The sequence below is a fragment of the Convolutriloba macropyga genome, chromosome 4 (assembly GCF_964194025.1).
Source record: "Convolutriloba macropyga chromosome 4, txConMacr16.3, whole genome shotgun sequence".
Lineage (NCBI taxonomy): Eukaryota > Metazoa > Xenacoelomorpha > Acoela > Convolutidae > Convolutriloba > Convolutriloba macropyga.
Window position 1 is genome coordinate 42,909,360 of NC_134471.1, and position 27,729 is coordinate 42,937,088.

At 34.9% G+C, this 27,729-nt stretch overlaps 2 protein-coding genes across 2 annotated transcripts in view; both read right to left on the bottom strand.

Moving 5' to 3' along the window:
- Positions 1 to 1,794: 1,794 nt before the first annotated feature.
- Positions 1,795 to 27,361, bottom strand: LOC142337689 (uncharacterized). Its single transcript, XM_075387132.1, has 3 exons — positions 27,221 to 27,361; positions 4,990 to 7,043; positions 1,795 to 2,792 (listed from the first exon to the last, which is right to left on the bottom strand). Exons 2-3 carry the CDS (start codon positions 6,563 to 6,565, stop codon positions 2,014 to 2,016), a joined length of 2,355 nt encoding a protein of 784 aa, XP_075243247.1. The 5' UTR covers positions 6,566 to 7,043; positions 27,221 to 27,361; the 3' UTR covers positions 1,795 to 2,013.
- The window catches only part of LOC142337690 (NAD-dependent protein lipoamidase sirtuin-4, mitochondrial-like), a 72,064-nt gene continuing 71,275 nt past the window's right edge, over positions 26,941 to 27,729 (bottom strand). Inside the window, exon 6 of the mRNA XM_075387133.1 lies at positions 26,941 to 27,195. Coding sequence (XP_075243248.1) covers positions 27,040 to 27,195 — 156 coding nt within the window. The 3' untranslated portion in view covers positions 26,941 to 27,039. The remainder of the gene's footprint in view (positions 27,196 to 27,729) is intronic.

Consider the following 27,729-nt stretch of genomic DNA (forward strand, 5'->3'; position numbering starts at 1 on the left):
GACATTCACGCCCCGGTAAATCCTATTTGTTCTCCCCTGTCTACTCACAATTGGCTGCGTTGAGAAACCCTCCAGCACTGTATAATTGCGAACTCTGTCAACAGACAAAGTTTTCAAGAGACAGGGGCAAAAAAACCTGATGAAGCAAAGTGTGATATAGAAAAGAACAATCATTTTCAAGCAAAAAGAATGCAACCTAAACCAAAAGAACAAAAAACATGACGATATGTGGCTAATAAAGAAACCAATATTTTGTCAAAATTTTCTTATTTACCGTAGGGTCATATGCTTACACATACTATTATTCAAGATTTACAACATGAAAGGCAACAACAGATAACAATAGGATGACCCAAGAATGCCGATAACCAGTCCGTTTTGGCGGAGAAAAAAATTGGGCCTCGATAACTTTACTTTCTAGTTGCCTATTCAACTACAGAGACAGACAGCGAATTAGAAAACACAGGCCAACGCCGCCTTCAGTATAACTCGATATTTATTTTTCTTACTTTCTCTGAAAAAAGATTCTTGATTATTCATCCTCTCTATACATTTGTTAGAAATTGTAAAGGGAATCATACCGCATATTTTACTTGAATAAAATGTATTTACCTTTCTCTGATTTGTTTTACTAAATATCAAACTACACAAAAGAAGCACGATCTGCTGCCCATGCATCCAATAGAACAGTTAACTAACACTATATGAAAATAACGCTCACAACAATTAAGTGCTTCTTACTGACGACAAATTTATAGCCCATACATATGTCGCCTAGTAAATCAAACATATTGAATGCGCTCACTAGCAGCAGAAAAAATAGGAACGGCCATTTATCACAACGTCTGAATTCTAGGCGTACTAAAAGTACGCTTATCACATTATGGCATTGAGTAATTTGGCACATTGAGTATTGGGTATTTTGCCATTAAACCTCAAAAACTGTACTACCTAGTCCCACCTCGAATGAGACTACACAAAAACAATTCATCAACGAAAGAACACTGCTTCGTTTGTTCACTTTGCTTTTAGTAATGTATATATGGTCGGAGTGGGCCTGACTACACGAAAGTACGAGTTGGACCTGCTCCCACGTTATACACATTCCTGCTGCTGTCTGTTAAGTTCGTCTTCTCCACTGAGTTCGTCAGTCTAACTACAATTAATGTTTTCCTCCAGGAGGCAGGGTGGGTGGAGGGGAAGTAGGAGACAGGTTCCTTTTGGAGCCAAAGACAAAAGGTTTTAAATTACGTGGTCAAACATTATCATGGTTCTAATTTAAATTCATAGTCCGTTACTTGTTTTATAGCGTCCCCTTCTTGTCGATCACTTTCATTATATGCTGTCTTGGTAATTTCCGTCAACTTTTTCATCCCCCTTCTCTCATTGGGTGAGACGGAAGGAAACAATAGAGAAAAGTCTCTTCCCATTGGTTTACCCAATGAGATGGGATACAGGATAAACGGTATGATTTTCGGCAGTGGACTGCACACTGAAGTGCTACCAAGGATCAGATGCATTTGTGTATGTGAAAGAGCCTGACAGTTCACTTGTCAGCCGAACAATAACGATATGGTTTCACTCAGTTTTAATAATTAAAGAGGCTACATAAGAAAATATGATGAAAAGTATAGCTACTGGACATTTACTAAGCACTAGTCATAAAAATATCTATACATAAACCGAATACGCTTCCGTTTCCCATTTGAGATTGATAAGCCTTATAATCTCAACTCAGTGTAAAATATCTACTACTATAAAGTGATTCAGTTTCATTGAAATTATCTCCTTTGAATAGGCTGATTCCCTGTGACAAAAAAGGCTTTCTCGTTCCTGCTCAAATATGAAACAAAGCGAATAAAATATTTCGTATGTTCAACATACTGTAGGATTCAAAAGAAACAAAACGTTCAATAACTATAATGCTCCCACTGAGAATATGTTTGATTATCAATATTTAAACCTAATTCACACATAATTCACATTTAACGCAAGCTGTTGTTTGTTGGTGTGCTAGGGCTTGGCCACTGCACGTATGTTCCTTTCTGTTAGAGAGGAACTATTGGCAAAGTTATTGAGGGAGGGGGCAGATCCCGTGCGAGAGTTGTTAGATGCACCCGGAGATGCGGCATTCTGTTGAGCAATAGAGGAGAAACTGGTTGCATGTCTATGCACTTGTCTAATATGGCGGTTCAAGTTGCATCGTTGTTTGCTGGCATACCAGCAGTAGTTGCACTGATAGGGTCGTTCATCACTATGACAGTTTCTTTTGTGCAATTTGATCTGGTAAGGGTGCTTTGCTTGGTATGGACACAGGTCACATTGTGCCATTCGTCCCGTCGCTCCCGATGTGTTCACTGACCGTGATGCTGAGCCAACGCCTGAACCGGATCCCGAAGTACGTGAGACCTGGGAGGATACGAGAGATGCGTCGCCTGGGGTTCTGGATACGGTTGATGACGACTGAGGCGGAGGTGTGAGAGATCCCCTGGATCCTCCCTCGTGAATGTTGAAGGAACTGGATGACACTGGGGAGCTGTCAGAAGAGTACATACTATGTGGAGAGATAGACTGGGGCGCAATTGTCTGGGATACATGGAGGAGGGGTGGTATAGTGAAGGGTGCCTGAATGGGCGGACGGGCTACTTGCTGGGAAGAGACAACAGGATGGGGGTGGTGATGGAAAGAGGGTATGGCAAGAGACTGCCGTGTCTGGGAAAGGTTTTGTTGTTGTGCCGCCTGCAAATGCCCTGGTTGATGTTGTCCTTGCAAGAACACAGCAGCCGGATTAACTGAAATTCAGAAGGGGCTTAAAGCGTGCATCAAGTAAAATAAATTAAATTCCTTATCTGAGTGACTGAGATAAAAAAATACTTTACTCATGTATATTATGAATATATATATATATATATATATATATATATATATATATATATATATATATGAAAATTTTAAACATAAACCACCGACTAATGTCGGAAGAATTGCTCTCGAACGACAGGCAGGTAGAAAACATTTGACCCCACCAGGATTCGAACCTCTGACCTCCCGATCCATAACAATATGCACTGCCCACTCGGCTATCAGACCCTTGTTGTTGCCATGAGGTAACCGACTTTATATTAGCAAGAAGCTTTACTTGAGCGCAAAAGAGGTCACTCAAAAATGAAGAACGAAAGCGCGAAAAAGTCACTTGAGAAGTCAAAGCATGTTCTAGAAGAAAAGCGCAAAATGGTCAAGCGAAAAATTTGCATAAAAAAGACCAACACGTTTACAATAATTGCTATGAACTTCGTTCAAGAGCAATTAAAAAGCAAAATAGATTATGACATTCATGGACTTAAAAAACCATAATTATAGAGTCCAATGGGAACTCCAAATTCGTATGGTTAAATAAAGCAAGCAAAAAACACCAAGAAGAGCTCAAAGGATGTCGACAAATTAATAAGATTTGAAAAGATGTCGACAAATTAATATGGGCTTTCGGACACTCATCTTTCACAGTTGCGTCGCTTCGGCTCATGTACGAGTTCAGCATTCCTGAGCAGCCCGACGTCAGCTGAGCAAGTTTTGTTCTTGTATCTCTGCCTAATCTTCGTTCTTCATCTGCGATCGGATGATTGACGGCATTAAAGAAGGTTGACTGGTAGCAGCGAAAACGCTACATTTATTTACATACTAATGCATTTGATTCTCTGAATGTCCAAAATAGACCGTAAAAATCAGATTCAACTGAAGGAGATAAAAATTTATCTACAATAGAAAAATCGTTTTTTTCTCAAATAGTCAATAGGTTTTTTCGTCACAGCAACACACGTGTAACAACCTAATTAGGCTGTCACTCCCCTAGTTTACTTCCATTAATAGTCATTTTTCATATAATTTTTCTAAATGTATAAATGATTGATATGAGTTCAGGGCAAAATATAATTTTTGATAATATTTGGAAAAAACTTAAAGTTTTCAAACAGCGCTTAAATAAGTTTTGAAAATTCTGCTTTTGACCACTTAAGTTTTTTGAATACTGAACGAAAATTGCAAATAAATTACCCTTCAGAAAATTCAAAATGTTATTCTTCAGTCCAAATCTTAACAGAGGGTTAATAGAAAAAGATTTCCCTGAATTAGATATTTAAGTTTCAAAAATTGGTTTCCAGAATTGATTTAAAAAATTTCCATGAAGTCTTGATTTCGAGAAAAATAATATACATCGTTTAGTGGCAAATTAACGAATGCTTTTAATACCATTCGTTGTTTTTTGATTTCCTAAACTAGAAAGATGCGGACGTAGATTTATATGCTGGAAAAACTTCAATTTTTATGCAACAAAACAAAAAGATTATCGACATTGGCATTTATTTTCTTTTCATTTGAAACGAAACAATCTACCGTATGATAGAATTTAAACGAGTTTCATCGTTTCGGTAAATTTTTCGTAAATTTTTAGGGAACTGCAATTTTTTCAAATCTATTATATCTCAGCAAAATTGATAAATTGTGCTGTAAAGGTTTTCAAATACATTTATATTTCGTTCAAAATGGAAAAATTGGTCGAAATTATGATTTGGGCAGTCATCTCTATAGATCGAGAAAAAAAACGAACAAAATGAAAAATAGTCGTTTTTTAAGTTTTTTGTGAAGTCATGAGGTTCTTCAATTTCAAGCAGATTTCATTAATAACTTTACAAGACTAATCTGAATTAAGGATAGTTTGACTGTCTTCAAGTTTTCAATGAATGAGTTCAGAAGGAGCTATGTAAAAACATACTGGCACTTCATAATTGATTTTTCACGCTTCTTTAGGTCTGCCAAAACATTAACGAACACTTGCAAACGTTCGGCAAGCATTTCCACGCTTTAGCACTATTATACGACAATCTTTCTAGTGCGTAGCACACGTCACAATATACTCGAGTAAAACGCTCAACAAACAAAAAATTCACAATACCCACTACTAATAGTGCCTTACAATAGAAAGTGTAATCAAACCTATATTTTGAATAGCAGCAGAACCATTCATGACCGCAGCAGCAGTAACCGCATTGATTGGAAGCACCTCTGAGCTGCGCATGTTAAAATTAGTCTGAATGACACTCTCTTTTTGAGACTGTATCACTCCAGTGATACCTGCCCTGTCAAAGTTGGACATAGCACCTCTCGTTTCTGCAGTAGTGTTCACTGTTAATTGGATTTCGGGAGGTTCTCGTTTCACAACTGAAATTTTCCTTTGAACAGAGGCACCGGCTGCGCTCTTCTCGTTCGCTTCCATTTCGTCCAGACTTTCGAATCCGTCTTCGGGATTGAACGAAATACCTCCCAGGCTCAACGCCGATATCTTCCTGTAGTAGTCGTCGCTACCCGGCACTGGAGTGAGCTGCTGACAGTTTAGGTCACTGTTGAACAAGGAGCATTTCCTTTTAGCGTCTTCGTGGTAACTGGAAGAACTCTGTATCAACGTAGGCGATTTGACTATGGTCTTATAATGCCCATGTTCCTCATCGAAATATTCTTCATCTTCGTCGTTATCATTTTGATGTGCACGTTGATAATAGTGACCATCTGGGTCCTGATCTTGATCCGAACTTGAACCCGCTGATGGTGATCTTCGTAACCGGCGTTGTTGCGGATCCCAATTTATCATAGTTGGGCGTCCTTGGAAAATTGATATCTTTCTCTTTCGCTTTGCCATGAATTCATTTTCTGCACTCTCAGTCGAGGACGCCCTGGGCTCTGACTCATAAGTGATGCCCTGATCCGATTCATTGTTCGGTTCCAACTTCACGGGCGAAGACTCCTCGGGCTGCTGAAAAGTTTCCGGCAGGGGATTTGTCGGGGGTCTCAGTGCTGACCGTTTCCTTAACGGCAAGTTTCCTTCTTCTTGACCATGATAGGCTTTAGAGACAATTGGTGACACTCGCACCAATGATTCTGACTCTAGTTGAGTAGCGTTAGCACCTTTAGTTCGTAATTCTGGAATTGCCAAATCTTGGTCGCAGTCAATGGACAGATTTGACCCCATTTGGGCGCCACATGATAACTTTCTATGAACAGCTTCAGAGGACTTTTCTGGACTGGATGGGAATACAGAAGCCAAAGAAGACTTTCTGTAAACGTCTTGAGTTCGCGAACCTTTCTTTCGTTCCTCTTTGGATTTATTTTTCTCGCTATCACTAGGGTTCTGGGGCTCCTGGCAAGAATCATTGATAGATGCATCATCAGTTTGTGGAGTTGCACTGACACTAACACCGTCATTAGGCCTTGGGTCGGAAAAATCGACATTTGCATCTTCTTCGGCCTCCTCAGGGGGACTTCCGGTTTCTTCAGGAATCAAGACAGGGGTGCTAGGTTTGGTGTTGGCAGTGAGAGAGAATTTGAGGGTTCCTAGACATTGATCCATTCGTTTGTTCACGAGGTATATCTCGGTTGAAATTCCGTTTAATTCCCCAGCCCCATCACTTTCAGAGTTCTCTTTGTTCTCGCCAGATGCAACAGAACTGAGAATAGATTTGTCCAGTGATATGGATATGTTAAATAAGTTTGTATCGGGCACGTTCAATATCGTCATGATTTGTCAAAATTTTATTTGGTAATGTTTATAAATTCAAAAATGTTCACAACAAGGAGAAAGCTTTAGAGTCTCTTCATTAGTAAGATATGATGCAAAACATGCCGCAGCACAGAAAAAATGCTCAAACATAGTCTTCAAGTTGCAGTTACGGACAAATATGGACAAACTGGTGTGAAACTTCAATTTCAATATTGTGGTAATCCTAATTCAATAAAGCAGTTGGGATTTGTGTTGGTAATCCTACGAATAGACAATTTGTGTCCTTCGAAAGCCTCTGAAGTTTCAGAACAAACTTTTCAGCTAGTCTGGAAGCAATTCTTTATGTTCGACTGTAACAGAGTCCATATTTACAATATAAGTTTGAGCGAGGTACCCGGCCGTTCAACTGAATTTGGAGTATAGGTTGTAGCACCACTGTAAAGATCGCCTCCTAACGGTCAAGGCAAAATCAGAAGACGTTATTGCAAGCTCTCAACTGAAAGAAAGCAAAACATATTAACACTACGACGCAATCCATATTTCATTCACAATTCAGTCATTCTTCCCTGTATTCGCTGCCACTTGCTAGAGGGATAAACACTATTAACAAATTTAGCTATAAGTTATAACTGAAAACTAGCAAATATTGTCCATATTGAAAACAAAAATATGACTGAATGCGCCGAATTGATTTAGTAGGTTTTCCCAGGGAGAGAAAGCGACAAACCTGACAAGCAATTCTATTTTGAAATAGTCTCAAATCAGACACAGGAAAAATAATCAAAATGAAAAAGCGTCACAAAGAGCAGGAAACAAAATCAGGTTTGTCCCGAATCGAATTTCACTTCATTACTTCGTAATTAAATTTTGCCCGTCTCAACTTCTCAAAATGAATTCAAACCGCAATCCAATTTCTATTCTAACACCATAACTGGACTGTTGGTTAGTGAGCTCAGCTTAGAGTAACAGTAACATAAACGTTCGGATTGAAACATAGCAATTCAGCGTTATTTATGCATTGAAGCTGATATTCACTTCCAAATGAGCAAAGGAAAAACAAGAAATTCAATTCAAGGCTTGAGTCATATGGTTCAGTAATTTTGGAGAAGTTTAACATCTCCATGTAGTAATGATTCCTCAAAATGTCTAGACTACCACAAACCGAATACTAAACGAGCCGAATTGACCAAAAGCCAATCAGTTAACAATTGAATACAATTTCAATCAACACGATCAAAAATAGAAACGTCACCCATGTAAATCAATAGAAGGTTGCCATTTAGATGCATAATTAATGCTTCCATAAATTTAGAATGAATACGTTATCATCAAGAAAATTGCACTAACTCATTTAAAATGAACAACATCATAAGAATGGCGAGCAAGATTTCAAATACTGTGTGATGCAATCATAAATTAACATTTAAAAAAGGCAAGCTATTTTGCTGTAGAAAAAACAATTAAATTAGAGGCAATAAACTGGTGTAAAATAGCACTTTGCAGTAATCAGCTTTAACTTAATGGGAGTTCTGCTGTGTAAAAATCGGCTGAACAAACTGGAAAAAGAGGGAAGAATTCGTTTGATTTGTGGTAGGAAGGAAAGCGCCAACAACTATACATCATGGAATAAAAAGGAAGAAGTGTGCGTACTAGTACCATATACCAGTGTACGTATAGCCTCACATACATGCACCACCACCACCACCACTAAATTCTACTACTTTTCCTGTCTCTCTCGCACGCTATGCCATCAACCGAAGAACCAAATAACGCAACCATAAAACTCCCTTACTATACAGCCACCGCCGCCATCTCTAACCACGGAATAAATGCCATACAAATTACCATAACTTGCCATACTTCAACATGTACTACTATTACAACATACATATAAGACCATGTTTCCTTTGTAACCAGAAACCATTCCGCTCTGCTGCAATTCAAATTGTAGTCGGTCCGCCGCATTCCATGAATGAGTGGATTATTCAATTCTGTTCAATTCGCGACCGATTGTTCAACAAATCGAAAAACACACCCACAAATACACTACACAAAAACAGTCCCATTTGCGACGTCCTAAATCAACCTGAACACGCAATGCAAAACTCAGAGTCAAAGATTATCATAATCCCTACTGGCCACAATTAAACATTCAAGGTTTTTTTTGTTACTTTCTAGCCTTTCTGATATTTACTAATTTCAAGCTCAACTCAAACTGGTTGGAACAAGTTGGTAATAAAATTAATCTAGCAACAGAGAAGAAGACCAATCCAAAAGATAATAGAGGACATTTTGCTAACATAACGACATCAATTGGTCACGCGTATTTTAATAATCATTCCCACAGAACAAGAAATCTTTCTACCATTCCTATTACCATCCTCTTTCTTTTCAGCCCATACATGGTTGCCATGGCAGGATAACTCTGTGCTATTTTGAAACAAAACCAACTTCTAATTGGGGCAACAAAATAAGCTAGCGAACCCGTAGGTAAAGAAAGGCATAGAGCCATAGATGCGACAAACTGCGCTTTAATTAGCAAAGTCATCTCAAGGAAAAATCCAACGTTTATAAATGAAATGAAAGAAAAGAGGACATAAGAGCACATCAAATGGAAATATTAACTTTTATTAGCAACTCTCTAACATATACTAACTTGCACAAGCGATATTACATTTTCTCCGATGCAAAGTAGTAATTTGAGACTCGGCCGCTGCCCTAATGCTCGCAATAATGCATTTTTGTCGAAGTAAGAAAATCAAGCCTCAGGCCAATAAAAAAGGCTCAAAATAATTTGTCTGAAAAAGAGACGCAAAAATAATATTAAATTTTTTCTCTGCAATCTTTGAAGCATGAACGTGGCTTGATAGCAGATGGTACGTGCAATAAAATGTCTCACCTTAGCACAATTGCGATCAGTTGCTCTAAAATTGATTAGTATTTCCTATCGCTTTTCCCCAATCCATCAATGTAAATTTCCCTATCCAATATACGCAGTGTCCTCTCAATACCAGAAAGCAAACAAACAAACAAACAAAACACTGACGTCTAATACCTCAAAACAGGCATCAGTCTAAGCGTTTTATGCATTTTTAATCAGTGGTCCAAATTAGAAATTCTGATTACACAGTTATTGGACCGTCAAAATACAGAGCAAATATCAGATTTTACAGAACACAAGACGCATTTGAGTTGCGCAGTGTTTAGTGTCCCCTCAACGTTTTTGCAACTCTAGTAAACAAACTACATGAATTAATAAACCAATGAATGAACAAGGTATTCACTTCTCCGTACTTTTGAACTCCAGAAAAAATGGGAAAAGCAACCAAAAAGTTAATTTTAATGCAATCAACAAACTTCATGAAACTAAACATTGACAAAAAGTGTCGCTCGAGTATGTCCCTAGCCTCGTTGAACCGCGTTTTAAATGATCACCAGAATCCAAAATTTTAGACCTCTTGCCAGAGAAAAACACTGAAAAAGAAATTTTACCGCTATCACCCACCTTCAACCTTAGCTGACGGTCGAAACTATCAGCCTCAACGATGCACAATAGCTTTTGACCGATAGAGTCAGTCGTTGTCCACTGTAATCATACGCGAATCATAGTATAACATAAAACTGATCAGGGAGGGTGTCCATGAAGCCTAAAAACTTATTTGTCAACTGGTTCTTTTTGACTCACCCAATGAGAGGTGAGTTAAAATTGCGAGTTAAGGAAAAATACGGAGACAGCAAGCAAATAAATCAAGTAACGCTATAAAACAATTATAGCATATGAATTTAAATTAGAGAATATGATAATGCTTAACCAAGTAATTTTCGTATGCGAGTCTGTTATGTATGAATTGGAAACTTGACGGAAGAAATGCTGAAATCCGTACGAAACTAAGATGAAAAAAGACCCAGGCTTACACACACATTACACAAAACATAGTTAGAAAAACTTTTTAGAAGAACGGATTCTTTTCGGCTGCATCAAAAAAGAACACTCAATTAGCAAGTTGACATAGTAGTATACAATCTCGCAGTGTATGTCAGTATTTATCACAGATAGTTTAACAGTTAGATTGATGTCTCGCATAGACCAAGAGAAATACATGAGAAATAAGTCAGCGTTCAAATTTAAATCCTTCCATGGAAGTCTACCGTACGCTATCTGTTTGATTCCTTCCTAAATTCGGCGAGAAAATGGGCTTTTAGTCGTTCCTTGAAAGCCTTCAGACTGGTATTGTTGCATTTGAGACTTGATCTAAGTATTACATTGTTCCATAAATCGCAAATATTACGAAAAATCGAGTTCTGGAAAATTTGGGAGTTGGACCGCACAGGGTGGTACCACAAATCGGTACGCTTTTGTTTTATAATCTGGGAGTTTGGAAAATCTAGGTGTCTGTATGCAGCAATCGTGTTTTGATTTATTTTAAATAAACTATGATTTTGGAAAGAAACTAACTGGGAGTATCTCATGTTTCAGTTTCAAATCTGCGGAGGTATCATATTTGCGTCTGTCGCAGCATGTTTTAACCGCCCAACTTAGTTGTTTTTCTAAAGATATTATCAGGTTTTTTGATATACCGCTAAGTAAAGTAGCCGAATAATGGAGGCGACTAAGAACTGGAGCACTCAAAAGATTAATTCTCGTTGTTATTGGCAAACCCATTTTAATGGACGATATAGTTTTTATACCACAAGCCATTTTCTTCAATATGTTTTGACCTCTTCTTGAAAACAAACATTCTGGTCTAAAACCACTCCCAGATATTTCACTGATGTTTTAGCTTGAATAGTTTCGTTTTGAACTTTGATTGACTGCTTCTGTGTTGATTGGTTTTCTTGTTTGCAACAAAAAACTAAATACTCTGTTTTTAGCATTTAAGTTACTCTGTTTTTTAGCACTTTTTAGCACACATGTTTGCTCGGTGACCAGTTTTCCAACTGGTCACCGAGCAAACAACAACAGCAGGGGAAGCAGAGGCCCACAAAGAAGAAGAGAAATGAGCACAAGCATAATTGTCACAAGCATAATCCATCTTCAAAAGAGAGGAAAATGAAAAGTTTAGGAAGTAATGTAGAAGTAAGAGCAAAGTAAACCGATGTTCTAACGTACCTTATGCCTATTTTTTCTTCAAAATATTCGCTGCAGTTCATCTTTTATAAATTACTTAACTTCAACTTTTCAATTTCAACTTGCATTTCTTAAAGCACCATTCATACATGTTTCCCATTCATAATACATAACGTTCAAACAAAAAGTTGAATGGAAATTGAAAAAGGCCGACACATTTCGTTTTACTAACAGGAGCAACCTTAAAAAGCAGAAAACTAATTCTGTTTTCACTTCCAACTGGTCACCGAGCACTTGGTTTTCCAAATTGTACATTCTTGTTTTTTGAATTTTTAACTGTGTCAGACTAAACTTCAAGGGTATAAAAAAGAAATAAAGTTCAACGGTATCAAAGCAAATCTATATGTTAAACATGGAAATCTACTGAAACGAATGGAATCCTCCAAAAGTTTGAAATAGCGCAACAACAAAAAACAAGAAATCATAAATGAAACCCGTATTTCCTCAAAAAATATCCACTATGATTTCCCAAAAAGCAAAAAACATCAAAGCATTGATAGGGTATAAGTCACAAATCGCTCAATAACTTGATCCAAAAGAGCGCCAACCAAAATTAAAAACATCGAAAGAAAGAAGCTCAAATTTTCACTAAATCGGGCGTCATTATTTATCACGTTACTAGACACCATAGAAACGAAATCCACCAAAAAAAACTAGTTGGCAAAAAAACTAGCTCGACAAATAGCTGCGATAGCTTCGTACCGTAGACATGCAGTCTCAAAAAGATGAAAAAAGACCACAAAAGAAAAATGCCAGTTTCACTAATTGCTGAGATTTCACATTTTGTATATGTTATGGATTGTTTCCATTAGCTGCCTCAAACAATCTTCAATTAGAGTGACACATACTTACGACATGATGAGATTCAGCTTAAGTCAGCAAAAACCATTTTGAAAGTAAAAGTTCATTTTTCAGAGGCTTTACAGAGATGTCAAGTGTGACCAAAAATCCTTTCCAATAAGAAAAATGACAAAACGCACGCAACTCGGTGAAAAATGAACAACAAGCAGATTTTAAATAACCGTGATATTTGGCCGTAATAAAATTTTGACCAAACAAGAAAACCAAGAGAAGGCCAGATATAGCTCGCTATTGCACAAAAATAGTGAATAACAACACACGTGTGAAATGAAAATGTTAATGCTTACTCAAATTTGAGCAAAAGCTGCTGAGTTGAAGTGAGCATGGAGTCACAAACAAATTGACAATATGGAAAAAAGATACCGCAAAAAATCTACTCAGTTATAGCTATCGCAGCTATTAAAAACAACCTTACGTCCCCTAAATTTTTTTATCCATTAACCACCAGACAGAAAAATGGAAGACAGAGTAATCATTTATTCGCGATGCTGATGTCTTCAGAATCAATTACGTTTAGCAAAATATTCTAAACCTGAAAGCTAACGAAGTCTTCAGAGTCAATCAAAAATGAGTCATAAACTGACAAAAATTGTAATAATTCGTAAAAAATTGGCTTCCTTCATTAAAAAGTGAAGGATGGCACTAGCAATAGATTTATCTCGATTCATGCTTTGAAATTTAACTGTAACTTAATACCTTAGTTCATTTTAGCGCTTAACCCAGTTTCTCAAAGCTCAATGTGTGAAAAATACGGAATAAAGACACAAAAAAGAGTAAACAGTTCTCGGATCATGAAAAGGCCTAGCGCCTAAATCATAATAGCAGTTTGAGCATATTCAAAAATCATTTGTGGTAAGCTTCATCCAGTTGATCTGAATAAATGCCAGCCTGAGTAAATATTCCACCTGTTGTAAAGAGATTGGACACTCAAGGATTTAAGTCCAAGAAAATGATGGAACAGCCACGCCTTAAAAATGACTCCAGAAAACTCTCAATCGTGAATAAATAAGCCTTGTCCCTCGAATTATTCTGAAGTCTATGAGGTCAATTTATTTCGTGAAAGGAGCCGGTGGTATGAAAAAAGAGAAAATTACACAATCAAAATTCCCTAAAACGCAACAAATAAACCGAAAATAATGAGATTTTCAGACTTTCGAGTGCTTTTTACGCCTTATTAACGGGAGATTTTAACATTGGCGCTAGAATGGGCGACAGCTGCAGACATTATAAACTTGTGGCAACAAAGTTACAAATAACTGTTAAATTAAAAAACATTGTCAACGGCCTAACATGCCTGCTGCTTACAAATTACATTTGACTTCACAGGAAGCGTCGCAAAAAAATTAAAAAACCACCAGCAACATTAAACTCCAACATAGTAAATTTATATTTTTTATTTAACTAAAGCATATATATGCTATATACGTTTAAAGATGCTTTAAAATTCCCAACATGAAATTCTAGCGCAAAAGTCAGCGTAAAAATTGTTCGTGAAAATTCTATGATCCGATAAAAAATATTAGTCCACTACTATAAGAAATTTCAAGCGTCTTCTGATCTGTCATTTGGAAACCCTATCAATGATGATACACTTAAGGTTTAATTAAGTAATTACCTTATGCTTACAAATGGTTTGAGACAATTAAAAACTTGCAATGAACTATATCTTTTTATAAAACTATTATCTGTCCATTGTCGATACAATTCAATCGTCATGGTATATTATATGACTACATGACATTGGAACAAGCAAGGAGGCCCCGTAATGTGCGTCCTCGGATAATGTTCCGACCCCGCTCAATCACATTTTTGGCCTAGTTACCTAACAAAAAAGGAAGAGATAGAAAATTTTCAAAAAAACATTGTTCGAAAGTAAGTGATTTATCAATTTAAAAAATCGCTTAAGCTATTACCACCATACAAATGGAACAATTAAACATTAGAGGATCGATGATAGCTGCCATTAAGGAGTATAAGAGACAAGACAAACAACAATATTAATAAAAAACAACAAGCATTACTTACGACCAAAACTCAATGCCAATCCATTTTCAAAAAACTAAATAGAAGTCAAAATAGCATCAGATAAATAATAGAACCAAATGACTGAAATTTAACCAAAAAAAAGATATGAGACCTGTCTTTATTGAGAATAATTAACAATTAGACAGAAAACAAAAAGTGCGAAGTTAGAAAATAGGTTTCCACTTTTTGAAAACAATTAAACTCAAAGTCATGAAACCAATTAGCTATCATATGAAATCATTCACCGTCTTCGTTTAAACTTTCAAACAAAACCATCGAGATCTGTCATTATCCAGAATCTCATGCGACTAAAAAAAGAACAATTACAAAAAAAATCAAAAGGACATTGCATTTTTGCTAGAAAACCTTCAATGAATATATTGAAAAGAACCCATTGCGCCTTATTTCGATGCCATTGATGTGATATGCAACTTTTCATTAACGTGCCGTTAACATGATGATCGGAAAAGAGAAACTCAAAGATTGGAAAAAGTCAATTTTGTTATATAAAACTTGCAGTATCAGCGCCAAAAATTTAAATTAAAACAAAAAGCAGGTAAAACTAAATAATTCACCCAAAAAATACCTCCTCTCTTCTTACTGAGAATACGCTAAAAGGTTGCAGAAAAAAACCCCGAAAAACCAGTATTTTTCTACCACCGTACGCTTTTTTACAACCGCACAAGACATTCCAACCATACGCTTTCAACTAAAAAATGGTAAATAGTTGAAATTGGAACTGCCTAATAAACCAACTATACATGTCATTAGTGAGATCAAGTCAAGAAACCAGACTTTAACACTAAATACAGATAGAGTTCAAAATTTCACGAACAAATTTATACAAACGGTGTTGAAGCCAACGTAACATACGCGTTTTAGCGAAAATGCCATGTAAGATCATTAACATCCCATCGCACTTAAATTTAATTTTTCAATAATTGAGGCTTGAATTGATATCACTCTATTCTGCAACCAACTTAAAAAAAAGGAAAAAGCACTTCAAAAAAATATATTTACAGCACCCCATCACAATACGGATAATTGTTGAACTATAAAATTCCACAACTAGACCAAAACTGGTCTTGATCATGCTGCATTTCATTTGACAACAAAAAATATAACAATTTTGTCGAATTAGCTAATTTGACCAAAAAGTCATGAAAAGATGATTTTGAATACTTATCGAGTTATATTACCAAAAAAGCATTGTACAAAGTGAAAGCATTAGATAGTTTCATTAACAGCTTGCCAGATAACGAGATGGACATCTGATTAATCAGACTCAACCAAAAGAATTCAAAAAGAACATCAAATTCTGGCAAATCTCAAGAGTTCAATAAAAATTCAATAAAAACAAGTTGTCGCAGCCATAAAAACCAAAAACTTTACTCCAAAAACACAAAATTGTTTCATTGGACCTGATTGGAACAAAAAAGTAGCTCTTATTAATGGAGCCTTTAAAGGACAAAAAATTCTTGCAATTGGTATCAAAGAAATGCAAAAAACATTCCAAAAAGACGGACCAAAAAATAAACCGAATCCTTTTTCAATGCAAAATTCAACAGTGAGACCCAAACTGGCCTTGCTATCACTGCGCGTCTGCAAACTGAACAAATTCGGCCAAAGAAGCATATTTTTACATAATAAACCCAATTCCACGCCATAAAAAAATCATTGGCTCAAAGATCGATAGGCAATAATTTTGAAATTAAAAATGTGAAAAAATAGAAATTCGTTCTTTTAAAATGTTGAAAACCATTCAATTGCCCCCCAGCAACTATTTAATAACATACTATCAAACCCTGAATTAGGTTGTCTGGCTACTGAGGCACGAAAGACAAATGTTCTGAAAAAAACTTGAAAAAAATTGTAAATTTATTAACAAATTTTTAAAATTCGAAACGTTAAAACAAATCCATTAAAACTAACAACCATGTAGTAACTTTTCATCAGACGGGGAAATGGGTTTTCTGCCACTTGAGAATGGACAAAAATCAAAAAATGACAAAAACTTAGGAAACCTTAAAAAAATTGCAGATTTATCAAAGAAAAGCTAAAATTCGAGACATTAAAATGTTGAAAACCAATCCATTGTTACCAGAAACTATGCAGCGCCCTAATATCAAACCTTAAAGAAGACTCCCTGGCCCCTGAAGCAGGAAAAAACTCAAAAAATGACAAACGTTCAAAAAACTGGGAAAAATTGCAAAAATTAGTATCATTTTGGGTGTTTGAGTTTGTGGTACCAAAACATATAGCTCATAAAATGGCCATAAAATGTAAATTTTGTCTCACAAAAGGCCTCCATCAACTGTTAAAAAAAATCAACCTCAGACTAATCTAACAACTAAAAAAATCTCAAAAAACATGAAAAATTGCACCATTTTGAGCCCAAAAACTCCTAAAAATGACCTTTTAACCTTAAATTAAGGCCATCCCAGCAGCTGCACAACTCTAAGCACTTGAAAGACTACTAAGACCCACTTTGGGCCTCCCGCTGGGCTTTACCTGTTTATCCCAAAGAGCAAATCATTGAAAAATGTGTGAACACATCTTTAAAAAAACACACCGCCCCAATACAATTCAAATTCTTTGAATTGTAAAAAAAACCACGATGACATTAATAATAGACGCTATCGCTTCGTGGCTATTACTTAAAAGATTTGAACAAAAAAGCATAAGAAAATTTCAACTGTTTTCTTATTTTTATTTGAACAACGCCACATATTTCTCTCATTAGAATAAAAAACTGAACAAATTGAGTAATTGATGTCAGTCATTGATGTTTTTTGTGATACAGTTGCATCTATAATAATAGTCTAATTAGAAAAACGCCATTTGGTGAAATTTTTAAATCTTAGTTCAATTTATTGAAATCAAATACCACATCTTCAATCTCGTGCAACCAATAACGCGCGAAATCATTGATATGTGGAGTTTTGATTATCGCGTTATCAAACCTTGATAATTTGCAATCAAGGTTAGATAGACCAGGCAGAAGAAAATTTTTATAATTTTGAAAAACTTTAATTCAACTAATTGAAGAATTCAACTAATTACTGAAAAGTTACAGGAACAAAAGCAATATATATATGTGCTAATTGATTGGAAACACCTAAAAAAACAAAGAAACAGAAAAATTTGCTGAAAATATGCAATCCGTAAGTAGCGAAAGATAGGCAGATCTGTAATTACAGATCAATTTGCTACAAATTGCAGTTGGACACTATCAGTTGGATTCCGCAAACTTGGAGCAAAAGTTGACATCGGCTTCAAAATATGTTATAACTGAACCGATAATTGGTGGATAATTAAAGTTATACTTTGGGATTTCGGGGCACCAACATTTTACATATTTGACTAGGTCTTTTACAATTGCAAGGTCTGCTGATACACAAAGCTCAAAAAGTGTGCGTATTGTAGAACATCTAACGGGAAATGGAGAAATTTTGCACAATTTTTGACTAAACTGATTGATATTTTGTGCTGAAGGGCCTGGAAATAATAATTTTAAGATCTAGCAACTGGGCTGTATTCTTAAGTGCTGGGTTTCTTCCACTAAATATTTTGCGGTAATAGCTTTGACTTGCTCTACTTGTTGAAATAAAAAAGTTAATTATCAGATCGTTTAGTAACTCAATTCTTTGTTTTGTAGTTCAAAACTTGTCCTGATCCAATTAAATCAAGTCAAAGCAAGACAAGTTCTGAACTACAAACCAAAGAACGGAATTGCTAAACGATCGGATGTTTAACATTTTTATATCAACTTCGAACAAAGACGGTCAACAAAGTACATAAACCTAAGCGATCAAAAAATCTGGAGTGAACAAAAATAGAAACAATAAGAGGAGTTCTTTTCCTATAACTTAGTGCCAGTCTCTGAAAATAACATAATACAAAAACACTGAATCTACGCATCCTTAGCGAAAATAACGCATCCCTTGTGGTCATCAATGACATACAAAAAAGAGGCAAAACCTACAGAATTCGCAAAAATCAGATTATCCTTTAGAGTAAAAGACCCTTATCACTACCAGCCAAATTCTTAACTACAGCATACCATATCACTTTAGAAACCATAAAATATCTTTCATCCATTTCTTATTAGACACCAAATAATCCACTGTTTCCACTATTTTTTTTGGAAATTCCCTATTTTTTTTTTGGAAACCAACAGCGTATAAGTCATAAAAAGCGATAAATATAAACTGAACCGATCGATTCGGTAAAGGATTCTTTTGCAACAGACGAGAACTGTCAATGATGACATTAAGAGATTAGTGAACAATAACTCGCAAAACTCATAAATGCCAAAACATTTTTTAAATGTCAAATTCATAGAAAGCACCAACTTTGAGCTTAAACAATTTTATCGATTAAAATGGTTCCTAGTAACAACCTCTGAGACCAGTCACTAAATAGATTAAATTGTAAAACCACAAAAAGTACAACAAAAACTCGCAAAATTCAAAAGTTTACAAAAAACGTTTGGAAACAAAGTCATGAACAACACTGGCCACGAACTCGAACGGTTGATTAGAATCATTTATGACTCGATAGCAATCAAAGAAATTCAAATAGCAAATTCTCACTCCACTTTAAACGTAATTTGAAAAAATCGAGCTTCGAACCTACTCGTTTTTCTCTCCCTTTACTACTCCAGCGTGATTAAAATCACCACTTTGCTTTCTCACTGAAATTCGATAAGTGTGAACAGGTCTTTAAAAATACCAGCACACCAATAAAATCGAAATACTTTGGATTGTAATAAAGACAGAGCCCCAATACAATCTAAAACATACCCGGCAGATTGCCGGAAAAAAGCCGCCATTGATTACCGTAACTCTATTGGGATTGAAAGAAAAGAAAATATCAACAAAAATTGATTTTCGTATTAAAAAATTTTAAAAGCAATTTATTTTGATGCCATTTCGCAATTAAACATCCTCCTGTCTCTCAGTGAGAGGCTACAGGGTCTAGTATCAAAACCAATAAGCATCAAAGAGAGTAACTAAAACTTATGAGAACAAAGTTCAAGTATCTAAATTCTGGCATCTAAAAATGGGCTTTATGGGTTTATCCCGTTTACATTTCTGACTTTGATTTTTTATACTAACTCTCTTCATTTTGAATTGCTTTGCTGAGCAGCTGCTGTTTAAAAGGACTTTGAGCAGAATGACAAGAGTGAAACTAGCCTAGAGAAGTCAAAAATATTTCACGCAAAATGTAGAAAAGGCGGCGAAATGGGTAAAGCGAAAAAAAGTTCGACGAAGTAAAAACACATAGCAGGAAAGTCCTGACGTACAATTCATAGAATTTTCAATGACTAAACAGAAAACTAGACCAAGAACGGACTATGAATGGATTGGACAAACCATTTAGGAGAAAATCCGATCCAACAAATCGAAAAAAAAACTAAAAATCAAAGTGAAATTGCCGCATGTGAACAAAAAACCACTAGCGAGAAAGCGAATTTTTGTTCCAACACCGTTTTCTCATTCTACTTTAAATTTAGAGCGAAAACAATTCACGTCGCAAAACCACTCGCTTTTTCGCTCCACTTCCTGTTTCGGCGTGACCAAAATCACTACTCCAATTTGACTTCAAAAATCATGAAAATGTGTGAACAGATCTTAAAAAAACATAGCCGGAAGATTTCCGGAAAGGACTCGAAGTGGAAATCCACTTAAATGCCATCCAACTACTCATCAGACAAACGTGCTTCCAATAATTTACGCTTATCTTGAAATAAAATAAAACAAAAAAAAATCAAATCTATTAAAATATGATTAAAAATCTGATCAAATTCAGTCATAAATTGATACCCCAAAAAACTATCTCTGCCAAAATTTCTTCTTCAATACAACTAGTAACTATTAAAACCACTTATGAGACTTTTTTAAAATAATTGAAGCCAAATCATGAAAAAATAAACTCTTACAAACAACTTTGACTAAAAAACTGGAAAAAGTTAATATTTTTTAATATTACAAAAGCACATATATCTAGACAAAAATTCTTTTCAGTCAATAGGTTACCCAGATGCTCGCAAAATAAAAGGCAAGTCATAATAGGTTAAGAAACTTGTCTAAAAACAGAAAAAAACCGAAAAACTGCAAAAAATGAAGAACATTAGTTCCAATTTTCGACATTTTTTGTCATATTTCTCAACAACAAAATGCTTTATATCCACAAAACTGTAACCACGTGTTAACTAAAATTTCTCAAGTAATAGGGGTATCTTCAATACCAATTTGAGGCAGTAAAACAAAAAAATAGTAAAGAAATCGTAGAAATTAGCCCAAAAATCAGCAAAATACATGAAAAACATCGAATTAGAACAAAACTCATATAGATTTTCAGAAACCTTCAAACCACTACCAAACCCAGCCTAAAATTAAAAGCAAATCATAACCAAACCTGTTAAACAAAAAAATTGAGAAAAAAACTGCTTTAAAATGCCGCACGTGAACAAAAATTTCGCTCCTTAGAATTTTTTTCACACCTGAATTTCTCGCTCTCTAGAAAACAGCGAAATGAACAAAAAACCACTCTCTTTTCGCTCCACTCTTCATTTTGTTCAGCAACAAAATCACTCAAATTTTTTCACGCGTTTCATTTCCCGCTTCAAAATTCACTCCACTAAAATTGATTTAAAAAAACATAGCCGGAAGAATTCCGGAAACGACTCGAAGTGAAAATCCATTTAAACGCCATCCAATTACTGATCACACAAAACGTGCCTTCACTAAATTATGATTATCTTGAAACAAAGTCATGAAACAAAAAAGTAAAAACAATAAAATCAAATCTGTTAAAATATGATAAAAAATCTGATCAGATTTTTTTTTATAAATTGAGATCCCGAAAAACGATCTCTGCCAAAATAACTTCATCAAAACAACTAGTACTTACAAAAACCACTAATGTGAATTTTGAAAAAATACTTTAGGCTAAAATTATGAAAAAAAGCTGTTAAAAACAACTTTCACTGAAAAACTTGGAAAAAGTTATTAAATTTTTTAATACTTCAAGAACATATAAATCCAAAGAAAATTCCCTTCAGCCAATAGGGTGTTCAGATGCTCGCAAAACAATAGGCAAAGAAACTTAGCTGAAAACAGAAAAAAAAACGAACTGCAAAAAATTAAGAAAAATAGTTCCAATTTTCGCCATTTTTTGTCATATTTCTTAACAAAAAAATTCTTACCCACAAAACTGTAACCAATTGTTATCAAAAAATTGCTCAAGTAGAAGGGGTTTCTTCAATACCCATTTGAGCCAGTAAAACAAAAGAATCGTAAAAAAAAACGCAAAAATTAACCTGAAAATCAGCAAAAAACATTAAAAACCTCCGACTTATCATAAAATTCATATTAATTTCCGGAAACCTTCAAACCACTACCGAAACCAGTCTAAAATGAAAACAAAATCATAACCAAACGTCTTAACCAAAATAAATAAAAAAAAACTGCTTTAAAATGCCGCAAGTGAACAAAAAAATTTCGCTTAGAGAAAATTTTTTCACACATCAATTTTTCGCTCTCTCAAAAACAGCGGTATGAACAAAAATCACTCTCTTTTTCGCTCCGCTCTTAACTTTTGAGCAGCCCCAAAATCACTCCAAATTTTTTCACGCGTTTCATTTCCCGCTTCAAAAATCACTCCAATAAAATTGAAAAAAAATTGATTAAAAAAAGAACTTCTTCAATACTCCTCTTCGAGTCGTAAAAAGGACATCTCCAATACTCCTCTTCGAGTCGTAAAAAGGACTTCTCCAATACTCCTCTTCGAGTCGTAAAAAGACAGCGCCCCAATACAATTCAAACTCTTTGAATTGTAAAAATAGGAGCGCTATAATAGCCGGCTGAGATGAGGGCGGCTATTAATAATTTGTATTGTAAAAAAAACCATGAGCACAGCAACATAGGTCCGCTCAGCTTACAGCTTCACAGCTATTAAAACTCACCCACCTAACCGGCTTTCTAATGGCACAATTGTTGCCAGTTGCTCGCGGACAGGTCAGTGGAATTAATGCTCTATCCAAAGTGAATATTCTCCCCGCCAAAATTTCCTAAACACTAAATACACAGCTTAACATAGCCGGCAGATTGCCGGACTAGCTGCGAAAAAATAGACCTGCGTGCCATATAATAGAGATAGAAACAGATAGATCTAAATTGAAAAAAAAATCGATGCCGCTCAAAAAACTAGGTAAAAAAAACGTTCAGCGATAAATTAATAAAGCTTGTTAAAATTCATTCCGCAGAAGCCTCTTATTAGGGACCTTTACTTCACAAATGAGTTCCTTTGACCTTAAACAAATTCAAACTAAACTTAAGTTTTAAAGTGCAAAAGTCATTTTATTGAGTGAGGTAAGTCACGTATGATCAAAATCTAATCAAGCAAATAACCTAAAAACTTTTGCTAAAGCGAGTGAGAAATGACGTCACGCGCGCAAATGCCGTTAGTGAGAGGAAGAAGTCATTCAGAAAATTTGACTTTTTCAGCTTTGCTGTGTGAACAAATGTAAAACGAAAAAAGAGCGTCAGACGACGAAACAAAAAACATAAACGGAAGAATTCCGGAAGCGACTCGAAGCGTCAAAATAAACAAAAAACCGTAATCAAAGCTGAAGTCATTACCTTTTGTATTAAACCATTAACTCATTACCCCTCCAGGGCTGATCTAAAAATTGGTAAAATTTAATCCACTGTCACAAAGAGGAACAAAATTTTATTGAAAACCTTTGGTAACCTAAGAGTTCATGTAAAGTAAGAAAAAATTTGGATGGTCGAAATTCTGATAGGCTGAAAAAGCTGACAGGGCTATCACTTGCCCTCAAATAATTCATGATTCTAATCTCAAAAAAAGATTGCGAAGGCAAACGGCAGATAATCTTAGAAACTAAGTAAAATTTTTCAAAAAAAAAAAAACAAAGAATGCTCAAATTTAAGAATCAGAAAACCACTACAATTAATTGCTTACCACTGCAATTATGACAAAAAGAACACCTACTTCTTCCTTGTTGTATATATCCTAGAAAACATGATTTCATACATAATCAGAAAATGAATTCATCATAGAAAAGACATAAGCAACAGAATATTCCAAGGCAAAAAATCGTTTGAAAACAATACCAAGGCCGGAATAAAAAAGCACAAAATTATAATCAGTGGAAACTTAAGAAAACGCTTTCTAGCAAGTTCTCAGTGCTGCCTTATGTTGTATGAAGTCAATTACAAACCAAAGAAATGACAAAAGTCTGAGAAAAAGCTAAAATCATTTAATTTTTCAACAGTTGAAAAATAAATATAAACAGTATAAATGTAGTTGCGGGCACAGAGCTAGAATGATAAAAACTAGAATGTGGACACAATGTAAGGACCACCATAACAAAGACTAATTCTTGATTTTTGAAAGTAAAAAATCAAATTTAAAAAATCAAGAGAAACGAATACATTTCATTGTTCAGCATTTGAGACAAAGAAAAGACAACGAGTTATCCGAGACAACAATCCATCCTGCGGAACAGAGCATAAAAGAAAAAGCAGAATTCAAACATACGAAAAATTGAAACATTTTGCAAAAAAAATGGTCAAAAAATTTTCCAGACCGCATTTATGAAAAAAAAATTAAACTGTTTTTCAAAAACTTAACGCTAAAAAATGGTTGGTTTTTTATTGAAACGAAATTAAAGTCCCTCATGTTCCACAAAAAGACTATTTCTAGTAATTAAAACACAAATACAGACAAAAAAGTGACAAAAATTCAAAAAAAACTACCAAAACCGGATTAGCATGAGTACAATTTTATAAGATGAGGGCGGCTATTAATAATTTGTATTGTAAAAAAAACCATGAGCACAGCAACATAGGTCCGCTCAGCTTACAGCTTCACAGCTATTAAAACTCACCCACCTAACCGGCTTTCTAATGGCACAATTGTTGCCAGTTGCTCGCGGACAGGTCAGTGGAATTAATGCTCTATCCAAAGTGAATATTCTCCCCGCCAAAATTTCCTAAACACTAAATACACAGCTTAACATAGCCGGCAGATTGCCGGACTAGCTGCGAAAAAATAGACCTGCGTGCCATATAATAGAGATAGAAACAGATAGATCTAAATTGAAAAAAAAATCGATGCCGCTCAAAAAACTAGGTAAAAAAAACGTTCAGCGATAAATTAATAAAGCTTGTTAAAATTCATTCCGCAGAAGCCTCTTATTAGGGACCTTTACTTCACAAATGAGTTCCTTTGACCTTAAACAAATTCAAACTAAACTTAAGTTTTAAAGTGCAAAAGTCATTTTATTGAGTGAGGTAAGTCACGTATGATCAAAATCTAATCAAGCAAATAACCTAAAAACTTTTGCTAAAGCGAGTGAGAAATGACGTCACGCGCGCAAATGCCGTTAGTGAGAGGAAGAAGTCATTCAGAAAATTTGACTTTTTCAGCTTTGCTGTGTGAACAAATGTAAAACGAAAAAAGAGCGTCAGACGACGAAACAAAAAACATAAACGGAAGAATTCCGGAAGCGACTCGAAGCGTCAAAATAAACAAAAAACCGTAATCAAAGCTGAAGTCATTACCTTTTGTATTAAACCATTAACTCATTACCCCTCCAGGGCTGATCTAAAAATTGGTAAAATTTAATCCACTGTCACAAAGAGGAACAAAATTTTATTGAAAACCTTTGGTAACCTAAGAGTTCATGTAAAGTAAGAAAAAATTTGGATGGTCGAAATTCTGATAGGCTGAAAAAGCTGACAGGGCTATCACTTGCCCTCAAATAATTCATGATTCTAATCTCAAAAAAAGATTGCGAAGGCAAACGGCAGATAATCTTAGAAACTAAGTAAAATTTTTCAAAAAAAAAAAACAAAGAATGCTCAAATTTAAGAATCAGAAAACCACTACAATTAATTGCTTACCACTGCAATTATGACAAAAAGAACACCTACTTCTTCCTTGTTGTATATATCCTAGAAAACATGATTTCATACATAATCAGAAAATGAATTCATCATAGAAAAGACATAAGCAACAGAATATTCCAAGGCAAAAAATCGTTTGAAAACAATACCAAGGCCGGAATAAAAAAGCACAAAATTATAATCAGTGGAAACTTAAGAAAACGCTTTCTAGCAAGTTCTCAGTGCTGCCTTATGTTGTATGAAGTCAATTACAAACCAAAGAAATGACAAAAGTCTGAGAAAAAGCTAAAATCATTTAATTTTTCAACAGTTGAAAAATAAATATAAACAGTATAAATGTAGTTGCGGGCACAGAGCTAGAATGATAAAAACTAGAATGTGGACACAATGTAAGGACCACCATAACAAAGACTAATTCTTGATTTTTGAAAGTAAAAAATCAAATTTAAAAAATCAAGAGAAACGAATACATTTCATTGTTCAGCATTTGAGACAAAGAAAAGACAACGAGTTATCCGAGACAACAATCCATCCTGCGGAACAGAGCATAAAAGAAAAAGCAGAATTCAAACATACGAAAAATTGAAACATTTTGCAAAAAAAATGGTCAAAAAATTTTCAAGACCGCATTTATGAAAAAAAAATTAAACTGTTTTTCAAAAACTTAACGCTAAAAAATGGTTGGTTTTTTATTGAAACGAAATTAAAGTCCCTCATGTTCCACAAAAAGACTATTTCTAGTAATTAAAACACAAATACAGACAAAAAAGTGACAAAAATTCAAAAAAAACTACCAAAACCGGATTAGCATGAGTACAATTTTATAAGACAAAATTACATCGAGGTAGAAAGAGGCGTTGAGTTTATGAATTATCAAAAAAAGTTGCCATATAAACTGATTTTTTACAAAAAGACGGCTGAAAGATCAAGAAATGAAGAAATTAATAGAAAAAAACCCAAAAATAAACAAAAAAAATCATGAAATGTGCCAATTTTGAACTTGAAACGCATTTTCAGGCTCTGCAAAACACTGTCATACCAATTTTTGACGTTTATATTTCAAATATAGCATCGAATAAAAATCATTTAAACAAAAAACAAAATTACAAGCAAAAAAAATGGGCCATTTAGACGAAAAAAACGGCTAAAAACGGTTATCTATATGTGCCATTCAGTCAAAAACTACTTTTCAAAGTCAAAAAGTCATTCACTAAACGCAGCGCATGATCAAAAAACTTCTCTCACTCAGAAAACATTAGTTCACACGGCAATTTTTCTCCTTTTCGCTTTTAGGTCAAAACAGCGGCTGAACGAATAGTACTTCCGGTAAAAAAAAAAAACCTTAAGAAAACCAATACTCCTCTTCGAGTCGTAAAAAAAACCAAGAGCACCGCAATATAGCTTCGCTCAGCTTACAGCTTCGCAGCTATAAAAAAGAGCAAAGAGGAAAATTATTTATACATAAGTATGGTATTTATAAAATCAGGAAAAATAGATTTGAAAGTTAACATTGAAAAACTCTTAAATAATAGACACAACTAAAGCCCTTTTATTGCTTCGCATAGCACTAAACTGGCAAGAGATCCAACTTTATACATTGCCAGGTGATCAGCTCTTGTGGGTCCAATATTGATTATGAATATGGGCTTGCCCTCTTGATGAGCTTGCAGTGCTAGTCTGTAGCTGCTGTACGTCTAAAACACAAAAGTGAGTACTCACCAATTATAAGACAATGGTCCGTTGCAGCACTGAAGGATAAAAATGATCAATTATTATCGGCTACACGCCACAAATGAATCAATAACAGCAAAAATAAAATAACACAAGCGCAGCCTTCAGTTCAAATGAGCAGCTTTGAATATATACATACGTTTTCTAGTACATGCATTCTTTTCATATTTATCGGTATAAATATTCGAGCTAAATTAATTAGTTTAATTAGAAACCATTTAATACACCAACAACCTCAGAAATGCATTTGTTATTTTGTTCGTAGTAACGTGCGTGAGATAGCTAAAAGTTAGCTTTCAAACAGCAAGCACGTTTTTCCGCCGACCCTTGTTACAATTTAATAGTTGATGAGCTTATGAAAATCTTGAGCTGATGAAAATGTTACTTTGTGATGAAACTACTTAATAAAAACAAGCTTACTACGTTGGTGCCTCCAATATATATACATAAGCACACCGAACGAATAACTGAGAAGCAAACTTATGGCCATTTGTTTG